The sequence below is a fragment of the Engystomops pustulosus genome, chromosome 3 (assembly GCF_040894005.1).
Source record: "Engystomops pustulosus chromosome 3, aEngPut4.maternal, whole genome shotgun sequence".
Taxonomy (NCBI): Eukaryota; Metazoa; Chordata; class Amphibia; order Anura; family Leptodactylidae; genus Engystomops; species Engystomops pustulosus.
The window spans coordinates 168,983,130-168,998,640 of NC_092413.1; the positions used below are offsets into that span (position 1 = coordinate 168,983,130).

Here is a 15,511-nt window from a genome sequence, read left to right on the forward strand (position 1 = left end):
TCTCAGTTGGTTCATAGAACCTGAAAGGAGATACTTTTTCTTTAAATACTATGCAGTTAATTTATGTCAAATAAATTGCTATTTTTTTTGCACATGGTCCAGTGAGGTGTAAGGTTCGGGATAACAGGATTTTCAATGTTACCCCCATATGACATCATCCATTTTTATGGGAGCATCTCCAGTAGAATTACTTTGGGGATTTAATTATCTACTGAAGAGCTTCGAGCAACTGCAAGAAAGTTTTTTTTAATAAATATGGATTTTTATATTGATTCTTGAAACAACGCCATATACTGTTAGTGCAAGGGAGGTTTCAGTGTTTTTGTGCTGTGCTATATATACAAACTTATACTCAGGGCCGGCACCAGCATTGGGCAAACCTGGGCAAATGCCGGGGGCCCAGAGCTTCTAGGGCGGCCCACATAAGGCTGTAAATAAGGAATTCATGGGGAGAGGGGGCTGTATCTAATTGATCCAGTATGGTATGATAAACTAGGGAATATTGTAGGACAGGAGACTGTTTTACTTTCATGAATTTTGAATGCTGCCACATGAGTTCATTCCAAAGGGCCCACTGAGTCTCTGTTGCCCTTGGGCCTACTTAAACCTGGAGCCGACCCTGTTTATACTTGTATACTTTCTATATCAATTTCTCACTGTTTTCTAGATCTCTGCTTGCTGTCCTGCTATAGAAAGCTTCTATGTTGACTACTAGTGGATAGAAATCTGTCCATGGTCATACAGATGTATGGTTCTTTATATCACACTCGCTATCATGCTCTGATTGCTCTCTGTGTGCACCCGTGCACCTGTGTGACATCACATGACCATGTGACCATGGACAGATTTCTATCTAGCAGTAGTAAACACAAAAGCTTTCTATAGTGGCAGCAAGCAGAAATCTAGAAAACTGTGAGGAATTGATACAGAGGGGGACATTTATCATACACTAGCGCTTGTGCACCAGTGTATGATAGCCCCGCCGCTGCATATTTGGCGGAAGCCTCTTGATGTATCAGGGTTTATTCTACACCAGGCAGGGTTTGGTGTAGAAATAAGTGCAGCCGGCAACTTAAAGGTCGCCGACATCAGCGAGTGCGCAGGTGCGGGGACAGTAACTATCATCTGAGATGATTTTCAAGGGGGGGGGGGGAGTATTGTGAAAATTTTTAGAATATACTTCTTTAAGAAATTCTGCTTCGAAAGAGGCTACAAAATGCCCCTTAGTAACAGTGTTACTTCTCTGCTGACAACAGGACTCTCTCTCCATCGTACCTCTGTAACTCCTGAGTAATGAGTGTTAACGCTTTCTGTTCTCTCCCACCCTGTAGTATGCCAAGAGCATTATTTTTAAACATCAAGCTGAAAGTGAAGGGGTTAAACCTCGCTACCCAGGACTTTGTAAATAAACACAGGGAGATTGAATGTAAGCTCATATTCAGCCTTCATACACCAACACTATAGGCTGGAATATAGATATTTAAAAGAGGGAGCATTGCAGCCTATTTCTTTACAAACTAAACAGAATTTCTTAATAAAGTATACTAGAAAAACTTTGACTGCACTCCCCCCACACAATATTAAAAATTATTGCAAATGACAGGTACGCTTTAAGGAAGGCAGCACTCAAGGACTTGATACACAAAGGAGCAAATGAATCGAAAACATGGGCCTGTGCTTCAGTTCCTTCCTTCAAAATCAACTATTCAGCATAAGCTTATCTCACATCTAATATATAAAGCTGGATGTATGTGTGTGTGTGTATGTATGTATGTATGTATGTCTGCTAAAGGACCATCGCGTTTACAATCACGCTTTCCAAAATCCACTTATTAACTACTATATGTAGAAGCTGTTGTCTGCTGCTGCTGTGGCAGTTGAAAGCTGAGCCGTGATTGGTTGCTATTCTGCCACAGCTGATTAATATGAGCTCTGAGCTGTGATTGGTTACTATAGGCAATGAGTATAACACGCTTATGTGTGAGGTAAGATGGATAGGGATACAGAAATAGGGGGAGATTTACCAGAAATTAGGTAAAACTGTTCCAGTTGCCCATGGAGACCAATCAGAGACCAGCTGTAAATTTATAAACAGCTGTGGGAAATTAAAACTTGAGCTTTGATTCGTTGCCATGGGCAACTAGAACAGTTCTGCTCTCAGACACTTCTGATAAATCTCCCCATAGAGAAAGTGACAGTTGGAGACAAAGACAGTCACTGGAATGAGAGTGTCAGAGACATTAGCATGAGTGTCAGAGACAGTCACTTGAATGAGAATGTCAGAGAAGGTCACTTGAATAAGAATGTCAGAGTCACTTGAATGAGAGTGTCAGAGACAGTCAGTCACTAAATGAGGCTGCCAGAGACCGTCACTGAAAGAGACTGCCCGAGACAGAGAGTCACTGAAAGCGACTGCCAAAGACAGACAGTCACTGAAAGAGACTGCCCGAGACAGAGACAGTCAGAGACAGTCTGACACAGTCTATAGATATATGTAAAATATTTTTTGTTAAGCCATTCTATTTTGTTATAGCTAAGAGCAGTTATTTACTATCCCGGGCAATACTGGGATTTACAGCTAGTTTATACATCAAGAAGGGGAACATTTTTAGTTGCAACTGTTGCAGGATGTCTGCTTACTGATAAATGTCGCCCATAGGTTCTCAATGGCCCTAGTTTACTGAGGAGAAAAAAAACGATATGCGAAAATCTACATGTGTGAGGGCTTAGTTGCTCAGCTATTTTCAGTGCTCCCATAGTACTGAATAGATAATGGGCTTGCATGTGCAGCCACTGTCCATTAGGCCCAGGAAGGGGATCTGTAAACCCTCATTTTCAAGATAGGGGTGGTGTGGATGTGTCAAAAATAGAGAGGAGAGCACCCATAGTGTATCAAAGTATATAAGGCTGGAAAAAGACGCAAGTCCATCAAGTCCAACTTTTAAGAATTAAACAAATGTTTTATCCCCATAACCCGTGATATTTTTTCTCTCCACAAAGGCATCCAGGCCTCTCTTGAACATGTACATAGAGTGCGCCATAACAACCTCCTGCAGCAGGGAGTTCCACAATCTCACTGCTCTTACAGTAAAGAACCTTTGTCTATGTTGATGGTAAAATCGCCTCTCCCCTAGGCGTACAGGAGGCCCCTTGTCCTCGTCACAGGCCTAGGTTTAAAAAGATCTTTGGAGAGATCCTTGTACTGTCCGTTCATGCATTTGTACATTGTAATGAGGTCTCCCATAATATTACTTACTTTAGCAGCCGCCTGGCTCTTTTCACTAAAATTAAGTTTACCATCCACCAATATCTTCCTGGGCCTAATGGACAGTGGCTGCACATGCAAGCCCATTTTAGCTCCAGTTTTACCAAGTAATTGAGTGTTTAGAACTGTGAGACACTGAAGGGGTTAACTGTGGATGGGCGGTATGTTTCCCCTAGGTTTTGCTATTATGCAAGGCCTTAGTGCTGAGGTTGGGTGTCCAGCACCTTGGACACAGGTGATGGGAGCAGCCCAATCAGTCTTTTTTTTAAACCGCTGAGCAGAGCTGGAAGTGTTGTCTCTCTCTGGAAGGAGGCTGGAGAGCACACAGCCCTGACCTCTGTGCCTGAAGCAGCCAAGTGATTTTGTATAGTGGTGAGTTAGTGGAATACTTGTATAGTTAGCACCCTGACGGGTAGGATTTTTTGTTTATTTAATGCCTGAATGTAAAGGCTGTTTTATTTTGATGCTACAATAAACGCAGGCGAGACCTGTTTTGGACTGTACTTTGGTGTCACTGTCTTGAACTGCATCACAGCACCCCGCTACCACGGTCTCTACTGGCCAAATCTCCCACAGAACACAATTATACTTTTTGTTTCCATGGCCCAAGTGCATAACCAAACCAATTTTCGTCCCACTCCTCAAGCTTCCACAAATCCCTCTGTAATGCTAAACTATCGACCTCAGTATTTATTACTTTACACAGCTTAGTATCATCTGCAAATATTGAAACTTGACTATGTAAACCTACTACAAGGTCATTAATAAAAATATTAAAAAGAAGTTGCCCCAATACTGACCCCTGTGGCACGACCCTCTGTTTTCTATCACTAAGCCAATTACTTACCCAAATACACAGATTTTCCCCTAGTCCCAGCAGTCTCATTTTATATACCAACCTTTTATGCGGCATGGTGTCAAATTCCTTTGTAAAGTCCAGGTATACAACATCCACAGCGTCCCCCAGATCCAGTCTGGCACATACTTTCGCGTAGAAACCAATCAGATCAGTCTGACAGGACCGATCCCTCATAAACCCATGCTGATGCTGGGTTATAAGGTTATGTACAGTGAGATACTCCAGGATAGAATCTCTAACAAACCCCTCCAATATTTTCCCACCACAGAAGTTAGACTCACAGGTCTGTAGTTTCCAGGATCACTTTTTGATCCTTTTTTGTATACTGGTACCACATTTGCTATGCGCCAGTCCTGTGGAACATAACCAGTCTTCAGGGAATCTTCAAATATTAAAAATAACAGTCTGTCTATCACGGTACACAGTTCATGCAGAACCCGGGGGTGTATGCCATCTGGTCCCGGTGATTTATCTATCTTAGTGGTTGGGAGGCGGCGCCGTACCTCTTCCTGGGTTAAACTGTTGACATTCCAAATAGAATTTACATTATTCCTCATTGTGTCTTCCACCAGGGGATTTTCCTGGGTAAAGACAGTCGAGAAGGCGACATTCAGTAGATTGGCCCTTTCAACATCACCTTCCACCATGATCCCCATGTTATTCCTAAGAGGGCCCATACTCTCAGTTTCCTATCATTTACATACTTGAAAAATAATTTGGGATTATTTTTGCTCTCCCTGGTAATATTTCTCTCAGTCTCTATTATTGCTTTCCTTACAAGACTAGTTAGCCACATTGGCTTTTTCTTGTACCCCTTATGCTTTTTCCCATATGGTATGTGTTTTTCACAGGACTTTTTTAGAATATATGAGAAAAACTCTCATTTTTTTTGGGGGGGGGGGGCTTTTGTCTTTGAGAACATTGTCCCAGTCTATGCCTATAAGGTTGATTTGGTTCAGGCGTGTTAATCCCGACCAACCATAGTCATAGCTCAGCAGCCAAACCAGCAATATTCCCGGGTTGGGCGGAACACGCCCAAATGCCGAACCCAAAGCTATGCTTCCCTTTTAAAGTAATACTTATATCAGTATATGTATATATTTACATGACATCACTGCATATCACATAAGGCTGCCACACCATCTAAATCAGACATTAATATGTTTCAAGTGGAGGTGCATAGGTATGTACCCACATGTGATCTGTACAAAATTGAAACCACAGCACTCTTCAGTAAATGCTCAAACAATAAAGTTTTATTAGATTACACAAAGAGCACTCCACATGGATCTATTAATCAATCAAATAGTTTAGAAAGGAATTGTATGGATAGTCACATAAAGAAAAGGAAGTTTTAGCCATACCACATCCTTATGTTACATGTGGTGCTAGTATAAGGAGGAAGAACATCTATAAGACCAACGCACGACTCAATAAATACCAGATGTTATATAAAAGCCATGAAGTGGTTATGTCACAGCAATATCACAAGCTTAGGTGTACATATAATATAAAGGATGTAGCCAGCTTGTGGATATTCACAGTATTTCCCTGACACTAAATAATAATGATAATAATGATCAGCCACCCATAATCTAACAATATAAACATTCCAGTATAGGATCCCTTAACCCCTAGGCGCACCAGGACGTTATAGTACGTCCCCGGCGCTACATGCTTAGCGAACGGGGACATGCTATAACGTCCTGCTTCTGGTACCGGCTCATGAAAGGAGCCGGCACCAGAAGCAGCGGCTGTCAGCTGTCTATGACGATCGGCGCCGACTCCCGGCGTGTAAGGGTGTTTGCGCTATGGATCGGATCCCCTGCGCCGCTTACCGGGGGATCCGATCCACTTCTGGGCAGCTCCGAGGACTGGCATGTGCCCCGGAGCTGCCCGGTCTCCATGGCAGTCAGACCCCTTCCGGGTCTGACTGTAATCTGTCTGAGCATGCGCGAGCATGCCAGACAGTTTACACTGCTCTACAATAAAATAGTATTGTAGAGCAGTGTATTGAATTTGAACCAGCGATCAGAGCATCACTGGTTCAAGTTCAAGTATGTATAAGTAAAAAAAAGTGAAAAACACTGAACACTACACATTATAATAAATGAAAAATAAATACATTTAAATATAAGCCCCTAAAATGTCACTTTCCCATAAAAACACTTAATAAAGTATAAAAAACACAAAAACACAAAAAAAACCTGCATATTTGGTTTTGCCGCGTCCGTAATAATCTGTATAATAAAACAGAATCATTACTGGACCCGCACGGTAAACGCCGAAAAAAAACCCCGCAAAAACATTCCGAAAAAAGATCATTTTTAATTAATACCCTATAAAAAATGCTCTCAAAAGTGATTTAAAAAGTTATGCACTCTAAAATAAGCCCACTCAAAAGAGCAACTCTTCTCGCAAAAAATAGGCCCTTAACCAGATTTGTCAACCGAAAAATAAAAAATTTATGCATATGAAAAGATGGTGATGCAAAAATGAACAAGATTTTCTTCAAATTAGTTTTTATTCAGTACAATTGAATAAAATACACAAACCCCCACATATTTGGTATCGCTGCGTCCATAACAATCTGCATAATAAAACAGAATCATTATTAGAACCGCAAAGTGAAACCCGTAAAAAATAAAAACCCCAAAAAGCTCCAACAAAAAGATAATTTTCAATTAATACCCTATAAAAAATGCTCTAAAAAGTGATTTAAAAAATGTTATGCACTCTAAAATAAGACCACTAAAAATAAAAATCCTTCTCGCAAAAAATAAGCCCTTAAACAGATTTGTGAGGCGAAAAATAAAAAAGTTATGCATATGAAAGACGGTGATGCTAAAATTAACAACATTTTTGCCAAATTACTTTTTATTCAGTAAAAATGGGAAAAAATAAAAAAATATATATAAATGAGGTCTTTTCGTAATCGTGGCGACCCATAGAATAAAAATAATATACTATTTTTATGGTGTGGTTAACGACCAAAAAAAATTGATGATTTTCATTTCCTCCACCAACAAAGAGTTAATAAAATCTCATCAATTAGCTATAGATAATGGTGAACAAAATCCAGCTGCAAACGATGTCCACGTGCGGATAAAAAACTGTTTCCTTTATTCAAAAAGTATTAAAAACAGGAATATAGTGAAGGCAAACAGCCTATTTACATGACAAAAAACTCTACAAGGTAGTGAGGAGACTACGCGTATCAGAGAAACATCTCCTTAATCATGGCTAACTTGTCTACACTGACCGGGAACTTATAAGGGTAAAGCCCAATATCACATGATACATGAATGGGTGATGTCATAGGTCACGTGAAGTCCTCCGGTAAGATTGACAGGCTGATTCTTTAACACAGGTGTATGTAAACACATTAAAAATACTGTAATGTATGAAATAAAAGAAAGAAAGTATGAAAGCGATAGGAGAAACATGTTAGCCAGGAGCATAGCAAAGGAAAGATATTAATACTGATAGATTATATTTAGTTTTTTGTTAAGACCCTCCGGAACACGGGTTTGTAGCGAGAAAATCCAGAAGGTTTCTCTATTGAGAAGTTTCCTTCTGTGATCCCCCCCCCCTGGAGGGGCGCTTAACTTTTTCGATTGCTATAACTGAGAGTCCTGTACAATCTCCTTGATGGACATTTTGGAAATGTTTTGAAACCATAGAGGCATTTATCGTGACGACGGATTCTGGTCTTTAGAGAGCAAGTGGTGCAGCCCACATATTGTACGTTACATCTGGTGCATGTGATCAAATATATGACATATGTTGTATTGCAATTGATGAAATTGCGTATTTTGTTTGTTTGTTGAGTACGTACGGGACGCTACGTCTGCACATGTTTTCATTCATCCAGATGAGCTGACTTATCTTTTTTTCGTCAATTAGCTATAGATGCCCCAAAATTACCTACCAGAAAAGTGCATCTCGTGTGGCAAAAGAAATAAGCCCCTATAGGTCCACATTAAAAAAAGAAAAAAAATTATAGCCTGTACAATGTGACATAGCAAATCTGATTTGGATGGCGCCTCCTTCCCTTCTATGCCCGGCCGTGCGCCCATACAGCAGGTTACTACCACATACGGGGTATCCGTGTACTCGGGAGGAATTGGGTAACAAACTTTGTGGAGCCTTTTTTCATTTAATCCATTGTAAATGTTTAATTTTCCAACCAAAATGGGTGTATTGTGAAAAAATATTACAATTTGCAGACTGCACCATTTTGTTTTAACCCCTATAAAACACCTAAAGGGTTAACAAACTTCTTAAAAGTGGTTTTTCATACGTTGAGGTGTGTAGTTTCCACAATGGGGTAATTTATGAGTCTTGCTATTATTTATGCCTCTCAGTGTCAATTAGAAGTTGAGCAGGTCCATCTAAATGCGGGTTTTGGTGATTTTACAAAAAATTTGAAAAATGATACCTAAATTCTGAGCCTCATAACATTCTAGTAAAATATGTGGAATCTTAAAAAACCATCCAACATAAAGCAGACATTTGGGAAATGTAAGTTATGAATTTATTTGGGTGCTATGTAGCGAAAATAGGTGTAACTCGACTCAAGTAATGTTAAGGTACAAGATATAATGCTGTAAGCTGTAAGTTCCCACAATCTGAGAGAGCAATAGTGTGAAAAAATAGATTACCTAGATTACCAATAGGAGTCAGACCTGGGAGGACGGGAGATCACAGATTCCCAGAGTCGAGTTACACCTATTTTCGCTACATCCTACATCAGGATCATCCATTTTCATTAGAATAACTGGGTCTCGGGGGATCTTTTGTTTTTCTCTTTCCCTACTTGGAACTTTTAATTGGTTTTATCATGTATTTGTGTATTCAATAAAGATTGACAATTTTTGCATCACATCTGCTTTCCTCCTTTTCTGGGTTTATATGCTTGTTTTTCAGATGTGCTAATTTATGTTTGACCCCATTTTTTGTTCATGATTGGCTTAACCCCTTAAGGACGCAGGGTTTTTCGGCTCATTTCTCGCTCTCCAACTTCAATAATCCATAACTTTTTCATTTTTACGTGTACAGACCTGTGTGAGGGCTTATTTTGTGCGTAACAAATTTTACTTTCCCGTAATTTTATTTATTTTAACATGCCGTGTACTGCGAAGCTGAAAAAAAATTCCAAATGTGGAAAAATTGAAAAAAAAACGCACGTGCGTCACGTTCTTGTGGGCTCAGTTTTTACGACTTTCACTCTTCGCTCCAAATAACATGCCTACTTTATTCCTTGGTTCGGTGCGATCGCGGTGATACCAAATTTTTATAGGTTTAATTGTGTTTTAATACATTTTCAAAAATTAAACGAATGTGTCCAAAAAAAAAAAAAATGTTTTGCCATCTTCTGACGCTAATAACTTTTTCATACTTTGGCGCACAGAGATGTGTGAGGTGTCATTTTTTGTGAAATTAGGTGACATTTTCATTACTGCCATTTTGAGGTCTGTGCGACATTTTGATCAATTTTTATTTCATTTTTTATGTTATGTAAAAAGGTGTAAAAGTCGCATTTCGGACATTTGGGCACCATTTCCCGCCTCGGAGGTCACCGTCGCCCGTAACCGTTTTTATATTTTGATAGATCGGGCGTTTTGGGACGCGGCGATGGCTAATATGTTTGTGATTTTTACTGTTTATTATGTTTTATATCCTTTCTAGGGAAAGGGGGGTGATTTGAATTTTTAATATTTTATTTTATTTTTTTTTTTTTAAACTTTTTTTTTATTTTTTTTTTCACTATTTTTTAGACCATCTAGGGTACATTAAGCCTAGATGGTCAGATCGCTCCTACCATATACTGCAATACAACTGTATTGCAATATATGGCATTTTTGCAGGTCATTCATTACAATGAGCCACTGGCTCATTGTAACGAATCTCCAGAAGCCATATAGCCTCATGTCAAAAGAAGACCCGAGGCTACCATGGCAACGATGACGTTCGGGGGCGCGGCGATCGCATTAAAGATGGCGGCGCCCGAGCGCCGCCGTTTTTTAAACGCCGTCGGCGACTTTGCCGGCGGCTATCACATGGGTTATTAGCGGTGGGGGTTTTCTGCAAAATGCAAAACCCCCCACCTTTGTATGAAGAGGACTCAGCCCGTGAGCCCTCTTCATACATCCCTTATACCTCTGTGCCGTAGAGCTACGGCGCAGAGCGTTAAGGGGTTAAAGGGACACTGTCATCAGAATTTACCCTACTAAATAAGGTAGGGTATGAATTCCCTCTAGAATTCCCTGGAAAGGACATTGAAGACCCTACCTGAAAGCGCTGCTAGTTTAAAGGGGTTGTTCTGGTTTAAAAGGGTTGTCAAAAATCCCTCCCCAATCAGCCTCCACAATTTTAAAAACTATTGGACAACCCCTTTAATGGGGTAAAATTTGGTTTGAGTTTAATATGCCCGGTGTGATGGTGCAGATGTTACAAACAATGGAAGGGTTTCTTCTGGCCAGGTAATAGTTTAATGGCAGAAAGCCAATATATTCACAGGGCACGCTATTTAAATTATAGTTTGTGATTGCTCATTGACTTTCTCGCAACCCATAATTAAAGGAAACAATTGAATTCTACGGGTAACAGTATCTAATTCATGTGAGTTCACATTCAGAAGTTGTTGCTAGGAGTTTAGACAACACATAGAAAAGGAGAATCTTGTAACACATTAGTGTGGCAAAGGTCTCCTGAATCAAGTACATTATAACTCAGTTAACTATTACGTTTTTTGCTATTCATTACAGTTTCTTGTACTGTTGACAATACCCCATTAAGCAACAATTATTTTGGCTATAGGATACTAGGATCCAGATATATATCTAATAGACCTCAGCAAACATCAACATAACTCCTCAAAATCTGTTATTTGAGCTTCCAAATCTATTGTGCAGCATGTCGCATCTCTAGGTCAGAGTAGTTATAGCAGCCACAGACAGAATTTTTACAGTGTGATTTGGGACACGAAACCAAAGGTCCACAAGGACCTGTAGTTGTTTTAATGTCCCAAATACAAGGTTCTCTTCAAAATTTGGATGATCAGTAATACCATATAACAGGTTTTCTTACCACACTGCAGCTATAGTATTTGTAAAAAGAATAATCTTGTTCACTAATTACATTGGAAATAACACCTAAGGAAGAGATTGACAGAACAGATGACTTCAATGGAGTCATCACAGCCAACATCTATTATATAAATCCTACTACTTAACATCCATTATCCAACCTATTTAAGGATTAGTACCACACATAGTCTGAACTTTTATAGTTCAGACTTTGAAGGCAAAATACTCCTAATACCTTAATTAGAAAAGCAGAAGAACTCTGTAGACTGTCAATGTCAATGGAAACTACTGTGTTATACTGGAGGCAAAATGAAACCTGGTGATTGTGTATCAAACTTACTTCATTGTTAGTATTTATTATACATATATGAATAAATTATACAGTGCAGCCAAAAGAAAAGAAATGTGTAGATAACCAGCATCTAAAGAAGTCTTCAATTCTTCTGCGACCTTTTAAAAAATAAAAAACAACCCTAAAAAAATATTTGACTACTTTCCATGAGCATCCCATCCCAGTTCTTTGAATATCATACATATAGGTCCATACAGGTCCTCCGGAGTTCAACCTTCTTCTTCCCAGTGTATGTGAGTGCATGTCTAGAGACACAATTTGAATTGTTAAATCCCGCGCATAATCCGAGTCCGTTGGATCATCCGACCCCCCCCCCCCCCCCGGATTTGTGACGCTTGAAAACCGTCACCGATGCACCAAAATACGATTACCTGCATCAAAAACCCCTTTTAAATGCGAAGCACATTGGAAATCGTCGGATATTCAGATGGTAGTGCGTTCTGTGGACCCTTAGTAAATGAGCCCCATGGGGTCAAGAAACTAAAAATATACAGTATAGTACCTCTCCAATTATATCAAACTCAGCCTCAGGGGGAAACTTTAAAATCTTAAATTGGAACACCCATTTTTATTGCAGATTCAGTATCCATAGGAGAAATTATGTTGGTTCAATCTACAATTCGGGTCATATTCATTGACATATGGTCCTGTAATTTTTGAAAATCAAAATGGGTAAAAATCATCCCTGCCAGGACCTTATGATAGTATTCATGAATGTAAGATCAAGGTCCTGGCAGGGTGTTTGCTCATGGACACATAGACTCTCCATCCACAACCGTTTTCTGGTCAGGAATGTCTGGATGATGAGGTATAAGACTGGAGGCTTCACTTTACATATCTCTTTACATATAGGCAGTGCAGAACTTTTAATAGATGTATATTGGTAAATTACCTAATATCCTGCCCCCCACACATTACAAAAAATGAGTTAGAATTGTAGCAAACATAGATTTTTGTCTAACTTGTACGTTAAAGATAACTTATTGTTTTATTTCTGTAACGTTTCAATCCATCATGTAACAAAGGAAGGAATGTTAGAACACAGAAATGAAGTCTACTGACCTTGAGAAAAGGCTTACACATTGAATGTCAAATTGTGCTGCCCGTGACAACAGCAAAACAGCCATAGGCTCACCCTTAATCTGACAGCTTTGGAATGTGGGAAGGTAAGAGTACTGAATGCTGAGACTGTACCTAGTTTCCTTTGAGCTGCTCTTGCAGAGCAATTATGGCAATGTCTGAACAAATGGAAATTGCATGGAAGCTGCTTGATCTTCATGACTCCATCTCACTTTCCAAATCAGAGAGACAAGTCAGAAGAACAGGGGGGCTGAGGCAGTGGCAGCTGGAGAGATGTCCACATTTAAGCTCATCTGTGACTCACTCTCTGGAAAACAAAAAGACTCTACTGTACCAGGCTGTCTGGAAAGGGGATGCAGATCAAGTGAACACCTTGCTTAATTTTGGGATATCTGTAAATTGCCAGTAAGTTCATTAAAATATTTATAGAATAATAAGGTGAAGATACATGCAATACTTTAATTGAAATATTTAGCTGCAATTCCAGCCTTGTGTACAGTTTTTTTCCTTAAAGTGCAACTAAACTTCCAACTAAATATTATAAATCAATAGTGCAGATGATGATAGTAATCTTTGTAATACATTTTGTATGAATCAGTTTTCTGTCCTGTATTCCAGATAAAGGAACTTGATAATGTTTCTAATGACTTACAGGTGTCCACATCAGCAAATAAATGTTATTGCTTGTATGATGAAAAATTATAACAGGAATCCCCCTTTAACAATTTACAAACAGTCGATGGATAGTCTCATATTCTTACAGAGCTGGATCATGAAGGAAAATATTCTCTAGTTATAAGAAGAGTTTAAGATCCTGTCCTTATCTGTCTGAGGTAGACTTCAGAAGGCTTCCAGATACACTGCTCACTACAGGAGAAAGAGCAGAAAAAAACTCATGACAAGCTGTTGTACTAAATGAAGTATAATACAAAGTTTACTATTATTACTTGTTCTATTCATTTAAAAAAACACATTTTCTTCAAAGTTTTAGTTACTCTTTCAGCAGTAAAGCTACTGTTATCACTCATATCCAATAGGAAAAATTGCAATTCAATGTATGTACCCCTATATAACAACAGAAATATTTGTCAATGTGCTACAAAACATATTATTTTCTCTCTTTGGACTGGTCAGATAACCAACATATATCATTCCCAACCTACATGATCAGAAACTAATACTGCCAAGTATACACATTTTTAAGCAACTAAAGTACTTGTAAGTATTTGATCTAAACAACATTGCAAAATGTTTGTTGGGCTGGTATGTGTAAAACAATATAGCTGCTTTCTTTCAAAAACAGTGCCAGAATGGTAACAGGTTGAGTGTGGTACTGCAGTTAAGTCATATTCACAACTATGGAGCTAAACTGCATTGCCAGGTGTAGCCTATGGAGAAGAATGATTTTGTATAATTCATTTTATACAAGGTACATTGGATATTTGATTTGTTGCCAAACATACAATGTCAAAACCTTGAGAGACGCTCCACTGCCATGTCTAACAGTTAAGTTATATGAAAGAAAAGTTGAATTTAACTTGTGTTTCTATTCAAAGAAGTGCACTGAACTTATTAAGAGACATTCTGATTGGTACATGTCAAAATGTTCCATTAACCTGTCTTTCACCCAACCCTAACTTTTCCCTCCAGAAGATCACATCAGGTATAGATCAGTATGAAAACAAAGTCCAAATATGTTTTGACATTGTCCAATTATGCCTTGTTAATGTCAGCTTATTTGCTTTATCTTGACATTAAAACATGCCATTAAGTTATTGCTATGTAATACACATAATATGAGGCTCAGCTTACTAAATACCCAGCTGAATAGCGGTCACAGGCCAGTACTTTTGGTGTTGCCATTACTTGCCTATTTATAGAAGAGAATAGGGCATTAAACAATGTTTCCAGGTATATATATAACCTTGAGTATAGAGACCTGTCATTTCAACACAGTAAACAAACACCAAAGTAACTTATTTAATACATGGTAACTTGATTGTACCTCCTGCCTACTTATAACTTAGTAAACATAGATTTGTTTGGATTAATATAATACAATGTAACCACTACTACAGAAACTACAACGTGGTAACTTTGTATAGAAAATACACATACAATGGAACATGATCGACAAGTTTACCGAGCAAACACAATTTTAAAAGCCTTTATATTATTGAGAATTTATTAAGTACAATAAATATATGTTTATTTAAGATTGCGCATAGAAATCTAGTATGAATGATCGAATTATAATATGAGATCAATGACAATAGAAGGGTTATTGAAGCGAAACGCCACTAAAAACCTAAAACATTCAGGTGTGACTATAGTCACGTAAAAAGACTGCTGTGCGCAGAGTTCATGCAGCCCACTGGTGTACAAGCACTACAATATATATCGTATGAATGGATATGGAAATACTCTCCCTAAAAGAATTGCACAAATACAGAGTTGAGACATTGAAAAGCTGTCTGCATGGAATAGCAATGGATTAGTAATTCACAGTTATAGCCTGGAAACATCTTTTAAGGTCACTTCACGATGTTGAAAAACAACATCTATTTTCAGCCCTAATTCTGCAGTTTATCTCAAAATGTACTTGACCTAAGCCTCAACTGAGAATGAAGGTAAAATAGGCCTAAACATTGAACATACCAAATGTGTACAATTGGCTAACAGGCTAGAAACACACAACTGTGGCAGTCCATAAATCCCAATTTTTTTAAAATGAACATATTGCTAAGGACAGGACTCCTTACATCATAGTAAAATGATGCATAAAAACCTATGGTGCTTGGATAGCATCCTTGGCACAGTGGTCAGTCTGTGAAATCCAGAAAGTGCACTATCCGTGCTTCATG

At 38.7% G+C, this 15,511-nt stretch overlaps 1 protein-coding gene across 2 annotated transcripts in view; it reads left to right on the forward strand.

Annotated features, from left to right (window-relative positions):
- The first annotated feature begins 12,707 nt into the window (after nt 1–12,707).
- LOC140122266 (uncharacterized) overlaps nt 12,708–15,511 on the forward strand; it is a 34,487-nt gene continuing 31,683 nt past the window's right edge. For both annotated transcript variants that reach the window (XM_072142941.1, XM_072142940.1), the window contains exon 1: nt 12,708–13,052. In XM_072142941.1, the coding sequence (XP_071999042.1) occupies nt 12,796–13,052 (257 nt within the window). In that variant the 5' untranslated portion in view covers nt 12,708–12,795. The remainder of the gene's footprint in view (nt 13,053–15,511) is intronic.